This window comes from Ranitomeya variabilis, chromosome 2 (genome assembly GCF_051348905.1).
Source record: "Ranitomeya variabilis isolate aRanVar5 chromosome 2, aRanVar5.hap1, whole genome shotgun sequence".
NCBI classification, from domain to species: Eukaryota; Metazoa; Chordata; class Amphibia; order Anura; family Dendrobatidae; genus Ranitomeya; species Ranitomeya variabilis.
This window is the reverse complement of record NC_135233.1, coordinates 39,921,648-39,938,345: the sequence shown is the minus strand read 5'-3', so window position 1 is coordinate 39,938,345 and position 16,698 is coordinate 39,921,648. Positions and strand designations below refer to the sequence as shown.

General features: G+C 42.9%; 1 protein-coding gene across 2 annotated transcripts in view; it reads right to left on the bottom strand.

Annotated features, from left to right (window-relative positions):
- Positions 1–16,698, bottom strand: part of BATF3 (basic leucine zipper ATF-like transcription factor 3) — a 44,223-nt gene that overhangs the window by 7,729 nt on the left and 19,796 nt on the right. For both annotated transcript variants that reach the window (XM_077292222.1, XM_077292223.1), the window contains exon 2: positions 12,575–12,679. In XM_077292222.1, coding sequence (XP_077148337.1) covers positions 12,575–12,679 — 105 coding nt within the window. The remainder of the gene's footprint in view (positions 1–12,574; positions 12,680–16,698) is intronic.

The following is a 16,698-nucleotide window of genomic DNA, read 5'->3' as shown; positions in this document are numbered from 1 at the left end:
GCAGGGAGGGGGCTCCCTGCGGGCTTCCCTGAGACCCCCGGAGCAACGCGATGTGATCGCGTTGCTCCAAGCGTCTCTTACCTCCTATCCCTGCAGGCCCCGGATCCAAAATGGCCGCGGGGCTGCATCCGGGTCCTGCAGGGAGTACTTCCGGGTGCAGACCAGGCTCTGGTAAGCCTGCAGCACTGGAACTCAGATCGCCAATCTGACAGAGTGCTGTGCAAACTGTCAGATCAGCGATTTGTGATGTCCCCCCCTGGGACAAAGTAAAAAAGTTAAAAAAAAAATTCCACATGTGTAAAAAAAAAAAGAAAAAAAAATTCCTAAATAAAGAAAAAAAAAAATATATTATTCCCATAAATACATTTCTTTATCTAAATTAAAAAAAATCAAACAATAAAAGTACACATATTTAGTATCGCCACGTCCGTAACGACCCCACCGATAAAACTATATCACTAGTTAACCACTTCAGTGAACACCGTAAAAAAAAAAAAAAGAAAAAGGGGGCAAAAAACAACGCCTTATTCTTATACCGCCAAACAAAAAGTGGAATAACACGCGATCAAAAAGACGGATATAAATAACCATGGTACCGCTGAAAACAACATCTTGTCCCGCAAAGAACGAGCCATGATACAGCATCATCAGCGAAAAAATAAAAAAGTTATAGTCCTCAGAATAAAGCGATGCCAAAATAATTATTTTTTCTATAAAATAGTTTTTATCGTATAAAAGCGCCAAAACATAGAAAAATTATATAAATAAGGTATCGCTGTAATCGTACTGACCCGAAGAATAAAACTGCTTTATCCATTTTACCAAACGCGGAATGGTATAAATGCCTCCCCCAAAAGAAATTCATGAATAGCTGGTTTTTGGTCATTTTGCCTCACAAAAATCGGAATAAAAAGCGATCAAAAAATCTCCCGTGCCCGAACATGTTACCAATAAAAATGTCAACTCGTCCCGCAAAAAACAAGACCTCACATGACTCTGTGGACTCAAATATGGAAAAATTATAGCTCTCAAAATGTGGTAACGCATATTTTTTGCAATAAAAAGCATCTTTCAGTGTGTGACGGCTGCCAATCATAAAAATCCACTAAAAAACCCGCTATAAAAGTAAATCAAACCCCCCTTCATCACCCGCTAAGTTAGGGAAAAATTAAAAAAATTAAAAAATGTATTTATTTCCATTTTCCCATTAGGGTTACGGTTAGGGCTAGGGATAGGGCTAGGGTTAGGGCTAGGGCTAGGGTTAGGGTTAGGGCTAGGGTTTGGGTTAGGGCTAGGGTTAGGGCTAGGGCTAGGGTTAGGGCTAGGGCTAGGGCTAGGGTTAGGGCTAGGGTTGGGGCTAGGGTTGGGGCTAGGGTTGGGGCTAGGGTTAAGGGTACAGTTAGGGTTGGGGCTAAAGTTAGGGTTAGGGTTGGGGCTAAAGTTAGGGTTTTTATTAAATTTACAGTTGTGAATAGGGTTGGGATTAGGGATAGGGTGTGTCTGGGTTAGAGGTGTGGTTAGGGTTACCGTTGAGATTAGGGTTAGGGGTGTGTTTGGATTAGGGTTTCAGTTATAATTGGGGGGTTTCCACTGTTTAGGCACATCAGGGGCTCTCCAAACGCAACATGGCGTCTGATCTCAATTCCAGCCAATTCTGCGTTGAAAAAGTAAAACAGTGCTCCTTCCCTTCCGAGCTCTCCCCTGCGCCCAAACAGGGGTTTATCCCAACATATGGGGTATCAGCGTACTCGGAACACATTGGAGAACAACTTTTGGGGTCCAATTTCTCCTGTTACCCTTGGGAAAATACAAAACTGGGGGCTAAGAAATAATTTTTGTGGAAAAAAAATATTTTTTATTTGCACTCTGCGTTATAAACTGTAGTGAAACACTTGGGGGTTCAAAGCTCTCACAACACATCCAGATGAGTTCCTTAGGGGGTCTACTTTCCAAAATGGTGTAATTTGTGGGGGGTTTCTACTGTTTAGGTACATTATGGGCTCTGCAAACGCAATTTTACGCCTGCAGATCATTCCATCTAAGTCTGCATTCCAAATGGCGCTCCTTCCCTTCCGAGCCCTCTCATGCACCCAAACGGTGGTTCCCCCCCACATATGGGGTATCAGCGTACTCAAGACAAATTGGACAACAACTTTTGGGGTCCAATTTCTCCTGTTACCCTTGGGAAAATACAAAACTGGGGCTAAAAATAATTTTTTGGGGAAATTTTTTATTTTTTATTTTCACGGCTCTGCGTTATAAACTGTAGTGAAACACTTGGGGGTTCAAAGCTCTCACAACACATCTAGATAAGTTCCTTAGTGGGTCTACTTTCCAAAATGGTGTCACTTGTGGGGGATTTTACTGTCTAGGTACATTAGGGGCCCTGCAAACGCAATGTGACGCCTGCAGACCATTCCATCTAAGTCTGCATTCCAAATGGCACTCCTTCCCTTCCGAACCCTACCATGCGCCCAAACGGTGGTTCCCCCCCACATATGGGGTATCAGCGTACTCAAGACAAATTGGACAACAACTTTTGCGGTCCAATTTCTCCTGTTACCCTTGGGAAAATACAAAACTGGGGGCTAAAAAATAATTTTTGTGGGAAAAATGTTTGTTTTATTTTTATGGCTCTGCATTATAAACTTCTGTAAAGCACTAGGTGGGTCAAAATGCTCACCACACCTCTAGATAAGTTCCTTAGGGGGTCTACTTTCCAAAATGGTGTCACTTGTGGGGGGGTTTCAATGTTTAGGCACATCAGTGGCTCTCCAAACGCAACATGGCGTCCCATCTCAATTCCTGTCAATTTTCCATTGAAAAGTCAAACGGCGCTCCTTCCCTTCAGAGCTCTCCCATGCGCCCAAACAGTGGTTTACCCCTACATATGGGGTATGAGCGTACTCAGGACAAATTGTACAACAACTTCTGTGGTCCAATTTCTTCTCTTACCCTTGGGAAAATAAAAAATTGGGGATGAAAAGATATTTTTTGTGAAAAAATATGATTTTTTATTTTTACGGTTCTGCATTATAAACTTCTGTGAAGCACTTGGGTCAAAGTGCTCACCACACATCTAGATAAGTTCCTTAGGGGGTCTACTTTCCAAAATAGTGTCACTTGTGGGGGGCTGTTTCAATTTTTAGGCACATCAGTGGCTCTCCAAACGCAACATGGCGTCCCATCTCAATTCCTGTCAATTTTGCATTGAAAAGTCAAACTGCGCTCTTTCCCTTCCGAGCTCTCCCATGCGCCCAAACAGTGGTTTAGCCCAACATATGTGAAGCACTTCTGTGAAGCACTTGGTGGGTCAAAGTGCTCACCACTCCTCTAGATAAGTTCCTTAGGGGGTCTACTTTCCAAAATGGTGTCACTTGTGGGGGGTTTCAATGTTTAGGACAAATTGTACAACATCTTTTGGGGCCATTTTCTCCTGTTACCCTTGGTAAAATAAAACAAATTGGAGCTGAAGTAAATTTTGTGTCAAAAAAAGTTTAATGTTCATTTTTATTTAAACATTCCAAAAATTCTTGTGAAACACTTGAAGGGTTAATAAACTTCTTGAATGTGGTTTTGAGCACCTTGAGGGGTGCAGTTTTTAGAATGGTGTCACACTCGGGTATTTTCTATCATATAGACCCCTCAAAATGACTTCAAATGAGATGTGGTCCCTAAAAAAAAATGGTGTTGTAAAAATGAGAAATTGCTGGTCAACTTTTAACCCTTATAACTCCCTAACAAAAAAAAATTTGGTTCCAAAATTGTGCTGATGTAAAGTAGACATGTGGGAAATGTTACTTATTAAGTATTTTGTGTGACATATCACTGTGATTTAATTGCATAAAAATTCAAATTTGGAAAATTGCGAAATTTTCAACATTTTCGCCAAATTTCTGTTTTTTCACAAATAAACGCAGGTAATATCAAAGAAATTTTACCACTATCATGAAGTACAATATGTCACGAGAAAACAGTGTCAGAATCACCAGGATCCGTTGAAGCGTTCCAGAGTTATAACCTCATAAAGGGACAGTCAGAATTGTCAAAATTGGTCTGGTCATTAACGTGCAAACCACCCTTGGGGGTGAAGGGGTTAATAAAGATTGTGATAAGGAAAAAATGTGTAATTTTTTTTAGTGCATAACATGCAAAAGCCTGATTTAAACAATGGGTCATTTTCAGATGATAGATTCCCCCTTTAAGGAAAAATTGAGTACAATATTTAGTGAAGGGTTCTATTACTACTGCAACTATAAAATCCTTCTCAATTTGTTATTGCAATCCCCATCAATACTTCCCAAAAGTGGGCAGCACCAGCTATATATAGAGAGGAACGCAGGAATAAATATCATTCCGACATGGCCCAGATATCACTTTTTATAGATTCTTCTTTTGCTTTCACATTCACTTCCTACCATATATTTACACATAATCTTTTGGAGAAGTAAATGTAATGTGTGGGTGTAACGGGCAGATTTACCAACATTCTCTATTCTCACAGTGCCCAGCAATACAAGCAGATGTATTACAGTTAATGAACAGAAGTAAGATTCCATGGCGGCAACCCGAGTGCAAACAGTAAGACCGCCACTGTGCAAGGTGCAGACCCCAACCATTAAAAGCAACCCAAGCAAAAGTATGACTGATCATCTACGATGGCTCACATATTTTTTATTGTGCCACTGCAAAGTTACATACTAGCAAGATTTGTGTCACGCACTTTTTCTTATTGTCACTAATAAAGGGAGGAAAAGTACATAAACCCACGTAAAAACAAAACACGGACCTCATCGATTTCTAGAATTGGGCTCTGAAATGCTTTGTCCGAAGCTCATACCCCATAGAAAACGCTTCCACTACTATTCCACTGCAGCATTTCAAAACCCTGTTTTTGGGAACTGTAAGCTACCACTTATCTCTTGGGTAAGGGATCATTTATAATGTTGGGAAAAAACACTTTGACCCCATCACATAAAATAGATGTTTCCAGAATTCTGGAGTGAAATAGTTTGAAATGTCATCGTATTTTTGCACAACTTGAATTTCTATGTAAACTTTTTGAAATGCAGAAAGAACTGTGAAGGAAAGGGGCATCAATAAGCGCAGCAGAGAAATCTATATATATAACAGGCATCGTGATTACTCGCTAATCCCGCCCCCTGCACTGTAGCTCCGCCCCCACCACATCACCGCACATAATCCTGCCCCCCACCCCATTATCACACACAATCCCGCCCCCACCACATTACCACATATAATCCTGCCCCCCACCACATTATAACACATAATCTCGCCCCCACCACATTACCACACATAATCCCACCCCCCACCCCATTATCACACACAATCTCGCCCCACCCCATTACCACACATAATCCCACCCCCCCACCACATTACCACACATAATCCCACCCCCCACCACATTGCCACACATAATCCCGCCCCCCACCACATCACCACACATAATCCCGCCCCCTCACATTACCACACATAATCCCGCCCCCCACCACATTACCACACACAATCCCGCCCCCTGTTATGATCCTAATGGCAGAGGATCTCAGGAGTACCAGCTAAGTCTGCAAACACAAAAAACCAGCTCATAGGGAAGTGGTAACTAGGCTGACCGTATACCTGATCCTAGCACAAACAACTAGCAGCAGCCGGGGAACGTACCTACGTTGGTTCTAGACGTCTCGCGCCAGCCGGAGAACTAACTAACCCTTTCAGAGAAAATAAGACCTCTCTTGCCTCAAGAGAAAAGACCCCAAAGTTAAATACAAGCCCCCCACAAATAATAACGGTGAGGTAAGAAGAAATGACAAACGTAAGAATGAACTAGATTTAGCAAAGAGAGGCCCACTGACTAATAGCAGAAAATAGAAAGATGACTTATACGGTCAGCAAAAAACCCTACAAAATATCCACGCTGAATATCCAAGAACCCCCGCACCGACTAACGGTGTGGGGGGAGAATAACAGCCCCCCTAGAGCTTCCAGCAAAATCAGGAATCACATTTTAAACAAAGCTGGAACAAAATAAGGAAAATTCAAATGCACAAAAATAAGAAAGCAGGACTTAGCTTATCTTGCAAAATCAGGAGACCAGGAGAAAGGAGAAAACAGACATGGTCTGATAACACCGAATCCAGGCACAATACAGAGTCTCCAGGAAGTTTATATAGGCACACCCAGGCCAAACGAAGCAGGTGAGTGCCAACCTGGGGAAAGACACTCCAAGTGCCATACCGCTAATGACCACAAGAGGGAGCCAAGAACTATAGTTCACAACAGTACCCCCCCTTTAAGGAGGGGTCACCGAACCCTCACCAAGACCACCAGGGCGATCAGGATGAGCAGCGTGAAAGGCACGAACCAAATCGGCCGCATGAACATCAGAGGCAACCACCCAGGAATTGTCCTCCTGACCATAGCCCTTCCATTTGACCAGATACTGAAGCCTCCGTCTAGAGAGACGAGAGTCCAAGATCTTCTCCACTACATACTCCAACTCGCCCTCAACCAACACCAGAGCAGGAGGCTCAACAGCAGGAACCATAGGAACCACGTACCGCCGTAACAAAGACCTATGGAACACATTGTGAATGGCAAACGACACCGGAAGATCCAAACGAAATGACACCGGATTAAGGACTTCCAAAATTTTATAAGGACCAATAAAGCGAGGCTTAAACCACGGAATCCACCCCAGGACAGTCAGAAGGTTCAACATGACCCGAGGAAAACCGCGGATGAAAACCAGAGTTGCAGAAAAATGGCGAAACCAAAGTAGCGGAACTTGCCCGATTATTAAGGGCAAACTCAGCCAATGGCAAAAAAGTCACCCAATCATCCTGATCCGCAGAAACAAAACATCTCAAATAAGCCTCCAGCGTCTGATTAGTTCGCTCCGTTTGGCCATTAGTCTGAGGATGAAAGGCAGATGAAAATGACAAATCGATGCCCATCCTAGCACAAAAGGATCGCCAGAATCTGGACACAAACTGGGATCCTCTGTCAGACACGATATTCTCAGGAATGCCGTGCAAACGAACCACATTCTGAAAGAACAAAGGAACCAAATCGGAAGAGGAAGGCAACTTAGGCAAGGGCACCAAATGGACCATCTTGGAAAAACGATCACAGACCACCCAGATGACAGACATTCCTTGAGACACCGGAAGATCTGAAATGAAATCCATGGAAATGTGCGTCCAAGGCCTCTTCGGGACTGGCAAGGGCAAAAGTAACCCGCTGGCACGAGAACAGCAAGGCTTAGCCCGAGCACAAATCCCACAGGACTGCACAAAAGATCGCACATCCCACGACAGGGACGGCCACCAAAAGGACCTAGCCACCAAATCTCTGGTACCAAAAATCCCAGGATGCCCTGCCAACACTGAGGAATGAACCTCGGAAATAACTCTACTGGTCCATTTATCAGGAACAAACAGTCTGTCAGGTGGGCAAGAGTCAGGTCTACCAGCCTGAAATCTCTGCAACACACGTCGCAAATCAGGAGAAATGGCCGACAAGATTACTCCCTCTTTAAGAATACTCGCTGGCTCTGCGACTCCAGGAGAGTCAGGCACAAAACTCCTAGAAAGAGCATCAGCCTTCACATTCTTTGAACCAGGCAGGTACGAGACCACAAAGTCAAAACGGGAGAAAAACAACGACCAACGAGCCTGTCTAGGATTCAGGCGCTTAGCGGACTCGAGGTACATCAGATTTTTATGATCAGTCAAGACCACCACACGATGCTTAGCTCCCTCGAGCCAATGACGCCACTCCTCAAATGCCCACTTCATAGCCAACAACTCCCGATTACCAACATCATAGTTCCGCTCAGCAGGCGAAAACTTCCTAGAAAAAAAGCACATGGTCTCATCACAGAGCAACCAGAGCCTTTCTGCGACAAAACAGCCCCTGCACTGATCTCAGAAGCGTCTACTTCAACCTGAAAGGGAAGTGAGACATCAGGCTGGCACAAAACAGGCGCCGAAGTAAACCGGCGCTTCAGCTCCCGGAAAGCCTCCACGGCCGCAGGAGCCCAATTAGCAACATCAGAACCTTTCTTGGTCATATCCGTCAAAGGTTTTACAATGCTAGAAAAATTAGCAATAAAACGACGGTAGAAATTAGCAAAACCCAAGAACTTCTGAAGACTCTTAACGGACGTGGGTTGAGCCCAATCATGAATAGCTCGGACCTTGACTGGGTCCATCTCCACAGTAGAAGGGGCGAAAATAAAACCCAAAAAGGAAACCTTCTGCACTCCAAAGAGACACTTTGAGCCCTTCACAAACAAAGCATTATCACGCAAAACCTGAAACACCATCCTGACCTGCTTTACATGAGAATCCCAATCATCAGAGAAAACCAGAATATCATCCAGATAAACAATCATAAATTTATCCAGATACTTCCGGAAAATGTCATGCATAAAGGACTGAAACACTGAGGGGGCATTAGAAAGCCCAAAAGGCATCACCAAGTACTCAAAATGACCTTCGGGCGTATTGAACGCAGTTTTCCATTCATCTCCCTGCTTAATGCGCACAAGGTTGTACGCACCACGAAGATCTATCTTGGTGAACCACTTGGCACCCTTAATCCGGGCAAACAAGTCCGACAATAGTGGCAAAGGATACTGAAATTTGACAGTGATTTTATTCAAAAGCCGATAGTCTATACACGGTCTCAAAGAGCCGTCTTTCTTGGCCACAAAAAAGAATCCCGCACCAAGAGGGGAAGAGGATGGACGAATATGTCCCTTCTCCAAAGACTCCTTAATATAAGCATGCATCGCGGCATGCTCAGGTACAGACAGATTAAATAGTCGTCCCTTAGGAAATTTACTACCAGGAATCAAATCTATAGCGCAGTCACAGTCCCTATGAGGAGGAAGGGCACTGGACCCGGACTCACTGAATACATCCTGATAGTCCAACAAATACTCAGGGACTTCAGAAGAAGTAGAAGAAGCAATAGACACCGACGACGAATCGCAATGAATTCCCTGACAACCCCAACTTGACACGGACATTGCCTTCCAATCCAAAACTGGATTATGGGTCTGTAACCATGGCAGACCCAGAACGACCAAATCCTGCATTTTATGCAAAACAAGAAAACGAATCACCTCCCGATGTTCAGGAGACATGCACATGGTCACTTGTGTCCAATACTGCGGTTTATTCTCCGCCAATGGCGTAGCATCAATTCCTCTAAGAGGAATAGGATTTTCTAAAGGCTCTAGGACAAAACCACAGCGCTTGGCAAATGATAAATCCATAAGACTCAGGGCAGCACCTGAATTCACAAATGCCATAACAGGGTAGGAAGACAATGAGCAAATCAAAGTCACAGACAAAATGAACTTAGGCTGCAAATTACCAATGGCGACAGGACTAACAACCTTTGATGGCCGTTTAGAGCATGCCGAGATAACATGTGTAGAATCACCACAGTAAAAACACAACCCATTCTGACGCCTATGATTTTGCCGTTCGGTTCTAGTCAGGATTCTATCACATTGCATTGAGTCAGGCGTCCGTTCAGACAACACTACCAGAGGATTAGCAGTTTTGCGCTCCCGCAAACGCCGATCAACCTGGATGGCCAGAGCCATAGAATCATTCAGACTTGTAGGAATGGGAAAACCCACCATCACATTCTTAATGGCTTCAGAAAGGCCATTTCTGAAACTTGCGGCCAGAGCACACTCATTCCATTGAGTAAGCACGGACCATTTCCGAAATTTTTGGCAGTACACCTCAGCTTCATCCTGGCCCTGAGAGATAGCCAGCAATGCTTTTTCTGCCTGTATTTCAAGATTGGACTCCTCATAAAGCAATCCGAGCGCCAGAAAAAACGCATCAATATTTGCCAATGCCGGATCTCCTGGCGCCAATGAGAAAGCCCAATCCTGAGGGTCGCCACGCAAGAAGGAGATAACAATTTTAACTTGTTGAGCTGAGTCTCCAGACGAACGAGGTCTCAGAGATAGAAACAATTTACAATTATTCCTAAAATTCCCAAATTTAAATCGATCTCCAGAGAACAGCTCAGGAATAGGTATCTTAGGTTCTGACATAGGACTGCTAATAACAAAATCCTGAATGCCCTGCACACGTGCAGCAAGCTGATCCACACTAGTAATCAGAGTCTGAACATTCATGTCTGCAGCAGAGCTTCAAGCCATTCAGAGATAAAGGGGAGGAAGAAAAAAAAAACAACAACTCAGACTTCTTTTCTTATAATCCCGCTTCAGCAATGCACTCTTTCGGCCTGGATTACTGTTATGATCCTAATGGCAGAGGATCTCAGGAGTACCAGCTAAGTCTGCAAACACAAAAAACCAGCTCATAGGGAAGTGGTAACTAGGCTGACCGTATACCTGATCCTAGCACAAACAACTAGCAGCAGCCGGGGAACGTACCTACGTTGGTTCTAGACGTCTCGCACTAGCCGGAGAACTAACTAACCCTTTCAGAGAAAATAAGACCTCTCTTGCCTCAAGAGAAAAGACCCCAAAGTTAAATACAAGCCCCCCACAAATAATAACGGTGAGGTAAGAAGAAATGACAAACGTAAGAATGAACTAGATTTAGCAAAGAGAGGCCCACTGACTAATAGCAGAAAATAGAAAGATGACTTATACGGTCAGCAAAAAACCCTACAAAATATCCACGCTGAATATCCAAGTACCCCCGCACCGACTAACGGTGTGGGGGGAGAATAACAGCCCCCCTAGAGCTTCCAGCAAAATCAGAAATCACATTTTAAACAAAGCTGGAACAAAATAAGGAAAATTCAAATGCACAAAAGTAAGAAAGCAGGACTTAGCTTATCTTGCAAAATCAGGAGACCAGGAGACAGGAGAAAACAGACATGGTCTGATAACAACGAATCCAGGCACAATACAGAGTCTCCAGGAAGTTTATATAGGCACACCCAGGCCAAACGAAGCAGGTGAGTGCCAACCTGGGGAAAGACACTCCAAGTGCCATACCGCTAATGACCACAAGAGGGAGCCAAGAACTATAGTTCACAACAGCCCCCCACCACACACACATAATCCCGCCCCCCACATTACCACACATAATCCAGCCCCCCACCACATTACCACACATAATCCCGCCCCCCACCACATTACCACACACAATCCCGCCCCCCACCACACACACATAATCCCGCCCCCCCACATTACCACACATAATCCAGCCCCCCACCACATTACCACACATAATCCAGCCCCCCACCACATTACCACACACAATCCCGCCCCCCACCACACACACATAATCCTGCCCCCCCACATTACCACACATAATCCTGCCCCCAACACATCACCACACACAATCCTGCCCCCCACCACATTACCACACATAATCCTGCCCCCAACACATCACCACACTATTGTTATTAACTTCATTTTAAGTTAATTTACGCCCTGCGTAAGTGCTATTGAATGTTGTCATTATTTACTTTTGTTTAATCACCAGCAGCGTTATTTAGATAGCAATGAGCGTGCCGAGCGTTAGGTGGCTGGAAACAGCTAGTTCATCATAATTTACAAAGGTTTTGTAAATGGCGACAGATGTGTACTCCAGTCCCTGGCTGTAGCTGGGCAGCTGAAAAACGCACTGGATTCATTAAAAGAAGTACACCTCTTAATAAGGCCGGCATATATTACTCCAGAGCATATTGTCAAGAGAGGGGTGCTAAATGAATAATTTTCTGTAAACCAGGTTTTTGGTCATAGATTACAAATCAAAACAACATGAAACTAAGAGAAAAAGAAAATCAGAATGCACAGATACTGTCGATACCTTCATTTTTTTTATTTAATTTCATATTTATTTTAATATTTAACATTTTATTTACTTGTATATTTATTTACTTTTTATTTACTTTTACTTTTAATTTACCATTTTATTTACTGTTTATTTACTTTTATATTTACTATTTAATTTTATATTATTTTTTTATTTGTTCCAACATTTTTTTTTTTTCCACTTTTCAATTATCATTTTATTTGCATTTATATTTCCTTTCTATTTCCTTTCATATTTACTTTTATTTACCATTTTAGTTACTTTTATATTTACTATATTTAATTTTATTTTTTTTTGTTTTTATATTTACTTTTTACTTTTATATTTACTTTTTAATTACCATTTCATTTGCTTTTATATTTACTTTTTGCTTATCATTTATTGTCCTTTATAGTTACCATTTTAGTTATTTAGATTTACTATTTATTTAATTTTATATTTATTTTGTATTTGTTTTTGTATCTACTTTTTAGTTACTTGTATATTTACTTTTTAATTTACCCTTTATTTTCTTTGATATTTACTTTTTTTACTTTTATATTTACATTTTATTTACTTTTATATTTACTTTTTTATTTTCTTTTTTTTTTATCACACATTGTAAGGCAAAGAAAAATCACACACACTTTTCAAATCGCGCATCTTGTATACAAATAAATTCGCCACATAGGCCTGGCCTGCTTGCCTTGAAATTGACAACCTGTCCAATATCTAAAAATCTCCTTTACCTCGTGTAGCTTGTCCGCTTTCTGTGTCTGCTTTTTGCGGCTTCTCTGGGCGGCCACTCTGTTTTTTTCCCTTCTTCGTACTTTTCTATCACATACATCTGACCCCTGGAAAGAAATACAGATCGTATTACATACATCAACGTGTGTTTTACCCTTTTTCATGTATTTTCCGCCTGAAATAACCATTTTTTTAGTAATGATGTATGAAGACTAGGGTTGTGTTCGGAGGATCGTGTCCAGGTGGATTGGTGGGAATAATAATCCTTCTATAACACAGCCCCTCTTTCCTGCTGATGGATAAGGATGCTCCAGATAAGCAGCTCTGCACAATCCATTATGTCTTTACATTTATTTGACAGCTTTCATTCATTACTATGGGATTAGACTGCTCCAATATAGAACAGTTTACATCCCTCTTTTTTGAGAATTTGTCTTTCATAGAATCATGTTTCTGCAAACACTAATATTTTATTCTTTTTTTAAAAGTGTATCTGTTGTTTTCTATTAGTATTCCCCTCTGCAGATTCTATCTAGGATTTTCAGTTGTCTCTGAGCTGGTAGGAGGAAACTAGGGTACTATGAGGTTTCAGACATGAGGGATTCCTGCTCTTCTGTCTCTGGGCAGCACATGTTCAGAAATAGCAGCAGCATGGAGGGCATAACACAGAAGTACTGAGCAGTGTATGTGTGAATCCAGCACCGAGGTGAGATAAAACACTTACTAGAAATCAGCAGCATCTTGTAAAACAGTGTCTCTTTGTCTATTTGATCATGTTCTTCCCTTCTCCTCCCCCCTCCGAGTCGTGTAACATGCAAATATCCAAAATAAGGGTAACATTTGTTTCCCTAGAATAAGCCAGCAAATGACTAATCACAATATCAGTCATTTTATAGGGTTATTCCCATCTTCATAGATGGATCTCGTTGGATAGAGCTTGTAAAAACAAGGACTTTTGTGATTTATTGCTTGTTACAATTTCTAGCCAGTCTTGAGATATTAAATGGGTTGTGCAAAAGAAAAAGGGAGACAAGTGCATGTAAACAGGTGCTTAGATGCAACAAGACAGACAATGAGGAGAAACTGGTACTTAAACTATACTATGTATTTGACTAACACAGAAGAAATATCTATATAAGCGAATGTACACACACAGATGAGTGCAATAATAAGGCTAACGGTATCGAGATCTATACCATATATTGTGGCCTATGAGTACGGAGCGATGGGACTAGTCACAATGTCAGTTTTATTTACACCGTTATGATTAGCAGTGAAACAACATATCTTAATATGTAGGTTTCAGCTTAACGGGCGTTACTCTCACTACCTGGCCCGCCATAGGCGTATTCCCCTTAAGTGTCCTCGCTTTAGTCACACTGGCTCTAATGGGGGTCACTGATACTTTCCGCTAGACCGCAAGTCCTGGAGATAAGGGATGTGAGTCACATGATGCACACTTTGCTCGCCATCCAGGCCGTCTCGGTTCCTGAGCACAGCCCCATCTCACGTACATACCGTACGTCTGCATTGGAAGTAACGGCCTGGACATCTTGCAAGGACAAAAGCTGCTCCTCTTCTCTCTGAGTGGAATCAGGCATCTGTTGCTTGACCGGCGAAGTGTGGTCTTTTGGGTTTTACTGGCAAACTGTGGACTTTTGGGTTTTACCGGCAAAGTGTGGACTTTTGGGTTTGACCGGCAAAGTGTGGACTTTTGGGTTTGACCGGCAAAGTGTGGACTTTTGGGTTTGACCGGCAAAGTGTGGACTTTTGGGTTTGACCGGCAAAGTGTGGACTTTTGGGTTTGACCGGCAAAGTGTGGACTTTTGGGTTTGACCGGCAAAGTGTGGACTTCTGGGTTTGACTGGCAAAGTGTGGACCTCTGGGTTTGACCGGCAAAGTGTGGACTTCTGGGTTTGACCGGCAAAGTGTGGACTTCTGGCAAAGTTTAGGCTTTGGGGCTCGAACTGTAAAGTTTGGCCTCTTCTGGGTTCAGGTCACTCTCAGTGATCTCTAATGTCTTTGTGGCCACAACTCCAGCCCGTTGCACATGCCTCCTCTTCTTCCTACATATAGGCTATAACTGAGTTCCCACTTCACCATCCCAGCCTTTTATAGTTAACAACTACGCCATAGCTTTTACCTGACCTGGAATCCCCTTCAAGCTCTTCCCTCTGGGAACATTCCCCCATACTTCATTCCTGTCTTTCTAGTTCAATCAGCAGATGGTGACATTTAGTTGTGAGTGCTGTGGACAGTTGACTAATTACATCTTTCGCTTTCCACCCCCTTACACATATAGGGTAATAATGTATAAAAAGTGATATCGGGAGTGAGAAGGATGTCACAACTCTAATATATGCCTGTAGATTATTCAGCAGTTGCAGTCACGTCTGCAGAAAAAAAGAGGATGTTTTTCCCCATGTAGATTGTAGGTAGACTTCTGTGAAAAAGGAATAGTTCCACATGCGGTAATACTCCAAGAAGCTTTTAATAACGTGTTTCAGGTTCATGCTGAACCATTTCTCAAAAGGTTTCAAACCTGAAACACGTTATTAAAAGCTACTTGGAGTATTACCACATGTGGAACTATTGCTTTTTCACAGCAGTGCGGTCTACCAGAATGTCTATCTCCTACTTCTCCTAAAGGGTTGTCCAACATATATAATGCCCTATCTAAATATCTATCTTTAAGCCCTAACCACTTTTATAATTTGCTTTATTTTCAAAATTCCATTTATTTGTATTTTTTTCTTCCTGTGATGTTACATTTGAGCTTCTATCACTGCTGCCCCTGATGACATCCTGTTTTTTTTTTTTTTTTTGGGGGGTGATGCACAAAGTCACTGCAACTTCAGTGGCCTGAGCAGAAGGAATCAACTGTTTTTCCAGGAGAACCTTGTATGCGGCTTGATTCATACGTCCTTCACAAAGGAACAACCTGCCCAATTCCAGCCTTGCTGGATCCCCAGATTAACACCTGGTCATATGATGGTTAGAAGGAGACCTGGAGAGGCGTACAAGCCATAGTGTCTTGCACCCATTGTCAAATTTGGTGGAGAATCGGTGATGATCTGGAGATGCTTCAGCAAGGCTGGAATTGGGCAGGTTAATCTTTGCAAAGGACGTATGAATCAGGCCGCTTACAAGGTTATTCTGGAAAAACAGTTGGTGCCTTCTGCTCAGGCAATGTTCCCCAACTCTGAGGACTGTTTTTTCCAGCAGGACAATGCACCATGCCACACAGCTAGGTCAATCATGGTGTGGATGAAGGACCACCACATCAAAACCCTGTCATGGGCAGCCCAATCTCCAGACCTGAACCTCATTGAACACCTCTGGAATGTAATCAAGAGGATGATGGATAGTCACAAGCCATCAAACAAAGAAGAACTGCTGACATTATTGTACCAGGAGTGGCATAAGGTCACTAGTGTTGAGCGATACCGTCCGATACTTGAAAGTATCGGTATCGGAAAGTATCGGCCGATACCGGCAAAGTATCAGATCTAATCCGATACCCGATACCAATACAAGTCAATGGGACTCAAGTATCGGACGGTATCCCTGATGGTTCCCAGGGTCTGAAGGAGAGGAAACTCTCCTTCAGGCCCTGGGATCCATATTAATGTGTAAAATAAAGAATAAAAATAAAAAATATTGATATACTCACCTCTCCGACGCAGCCTGCAGCTTACCGAGGGAACCGGCAGCCTTCTTTGCTTAAAATGCGCGCGTTTACTGCCTTCCGTGACATCACGGCTTGTGATTGGTCGCGTGCCGCCCATGTGACCGCGACGCGACCAATCACAACAAGCCGTGACGTAATTTCAGGTCCTGAATGCCTAATTCTAGGCATTCAGGATTTGAAAACTACGTCACGGCTTGTGATTGGTCGCGTCGCGGTCACATGGGCGGCACGCGACCAATTACAAGCCGTGACGTCACGGAAGGCAGTAAACACGCGCATTTTAAGCAAAGAAGGCTGCCGGTTCCCTCGGTAAGCTGCAGGCTGCGTCGGAGAGGTGAGTATATCAATATTTTTTATTTTAATTCTTTATTTTACACATTGGTATTAATCCCGATACCGATTCCCGATATCACAAAAGTATCGGATCTCGGTATC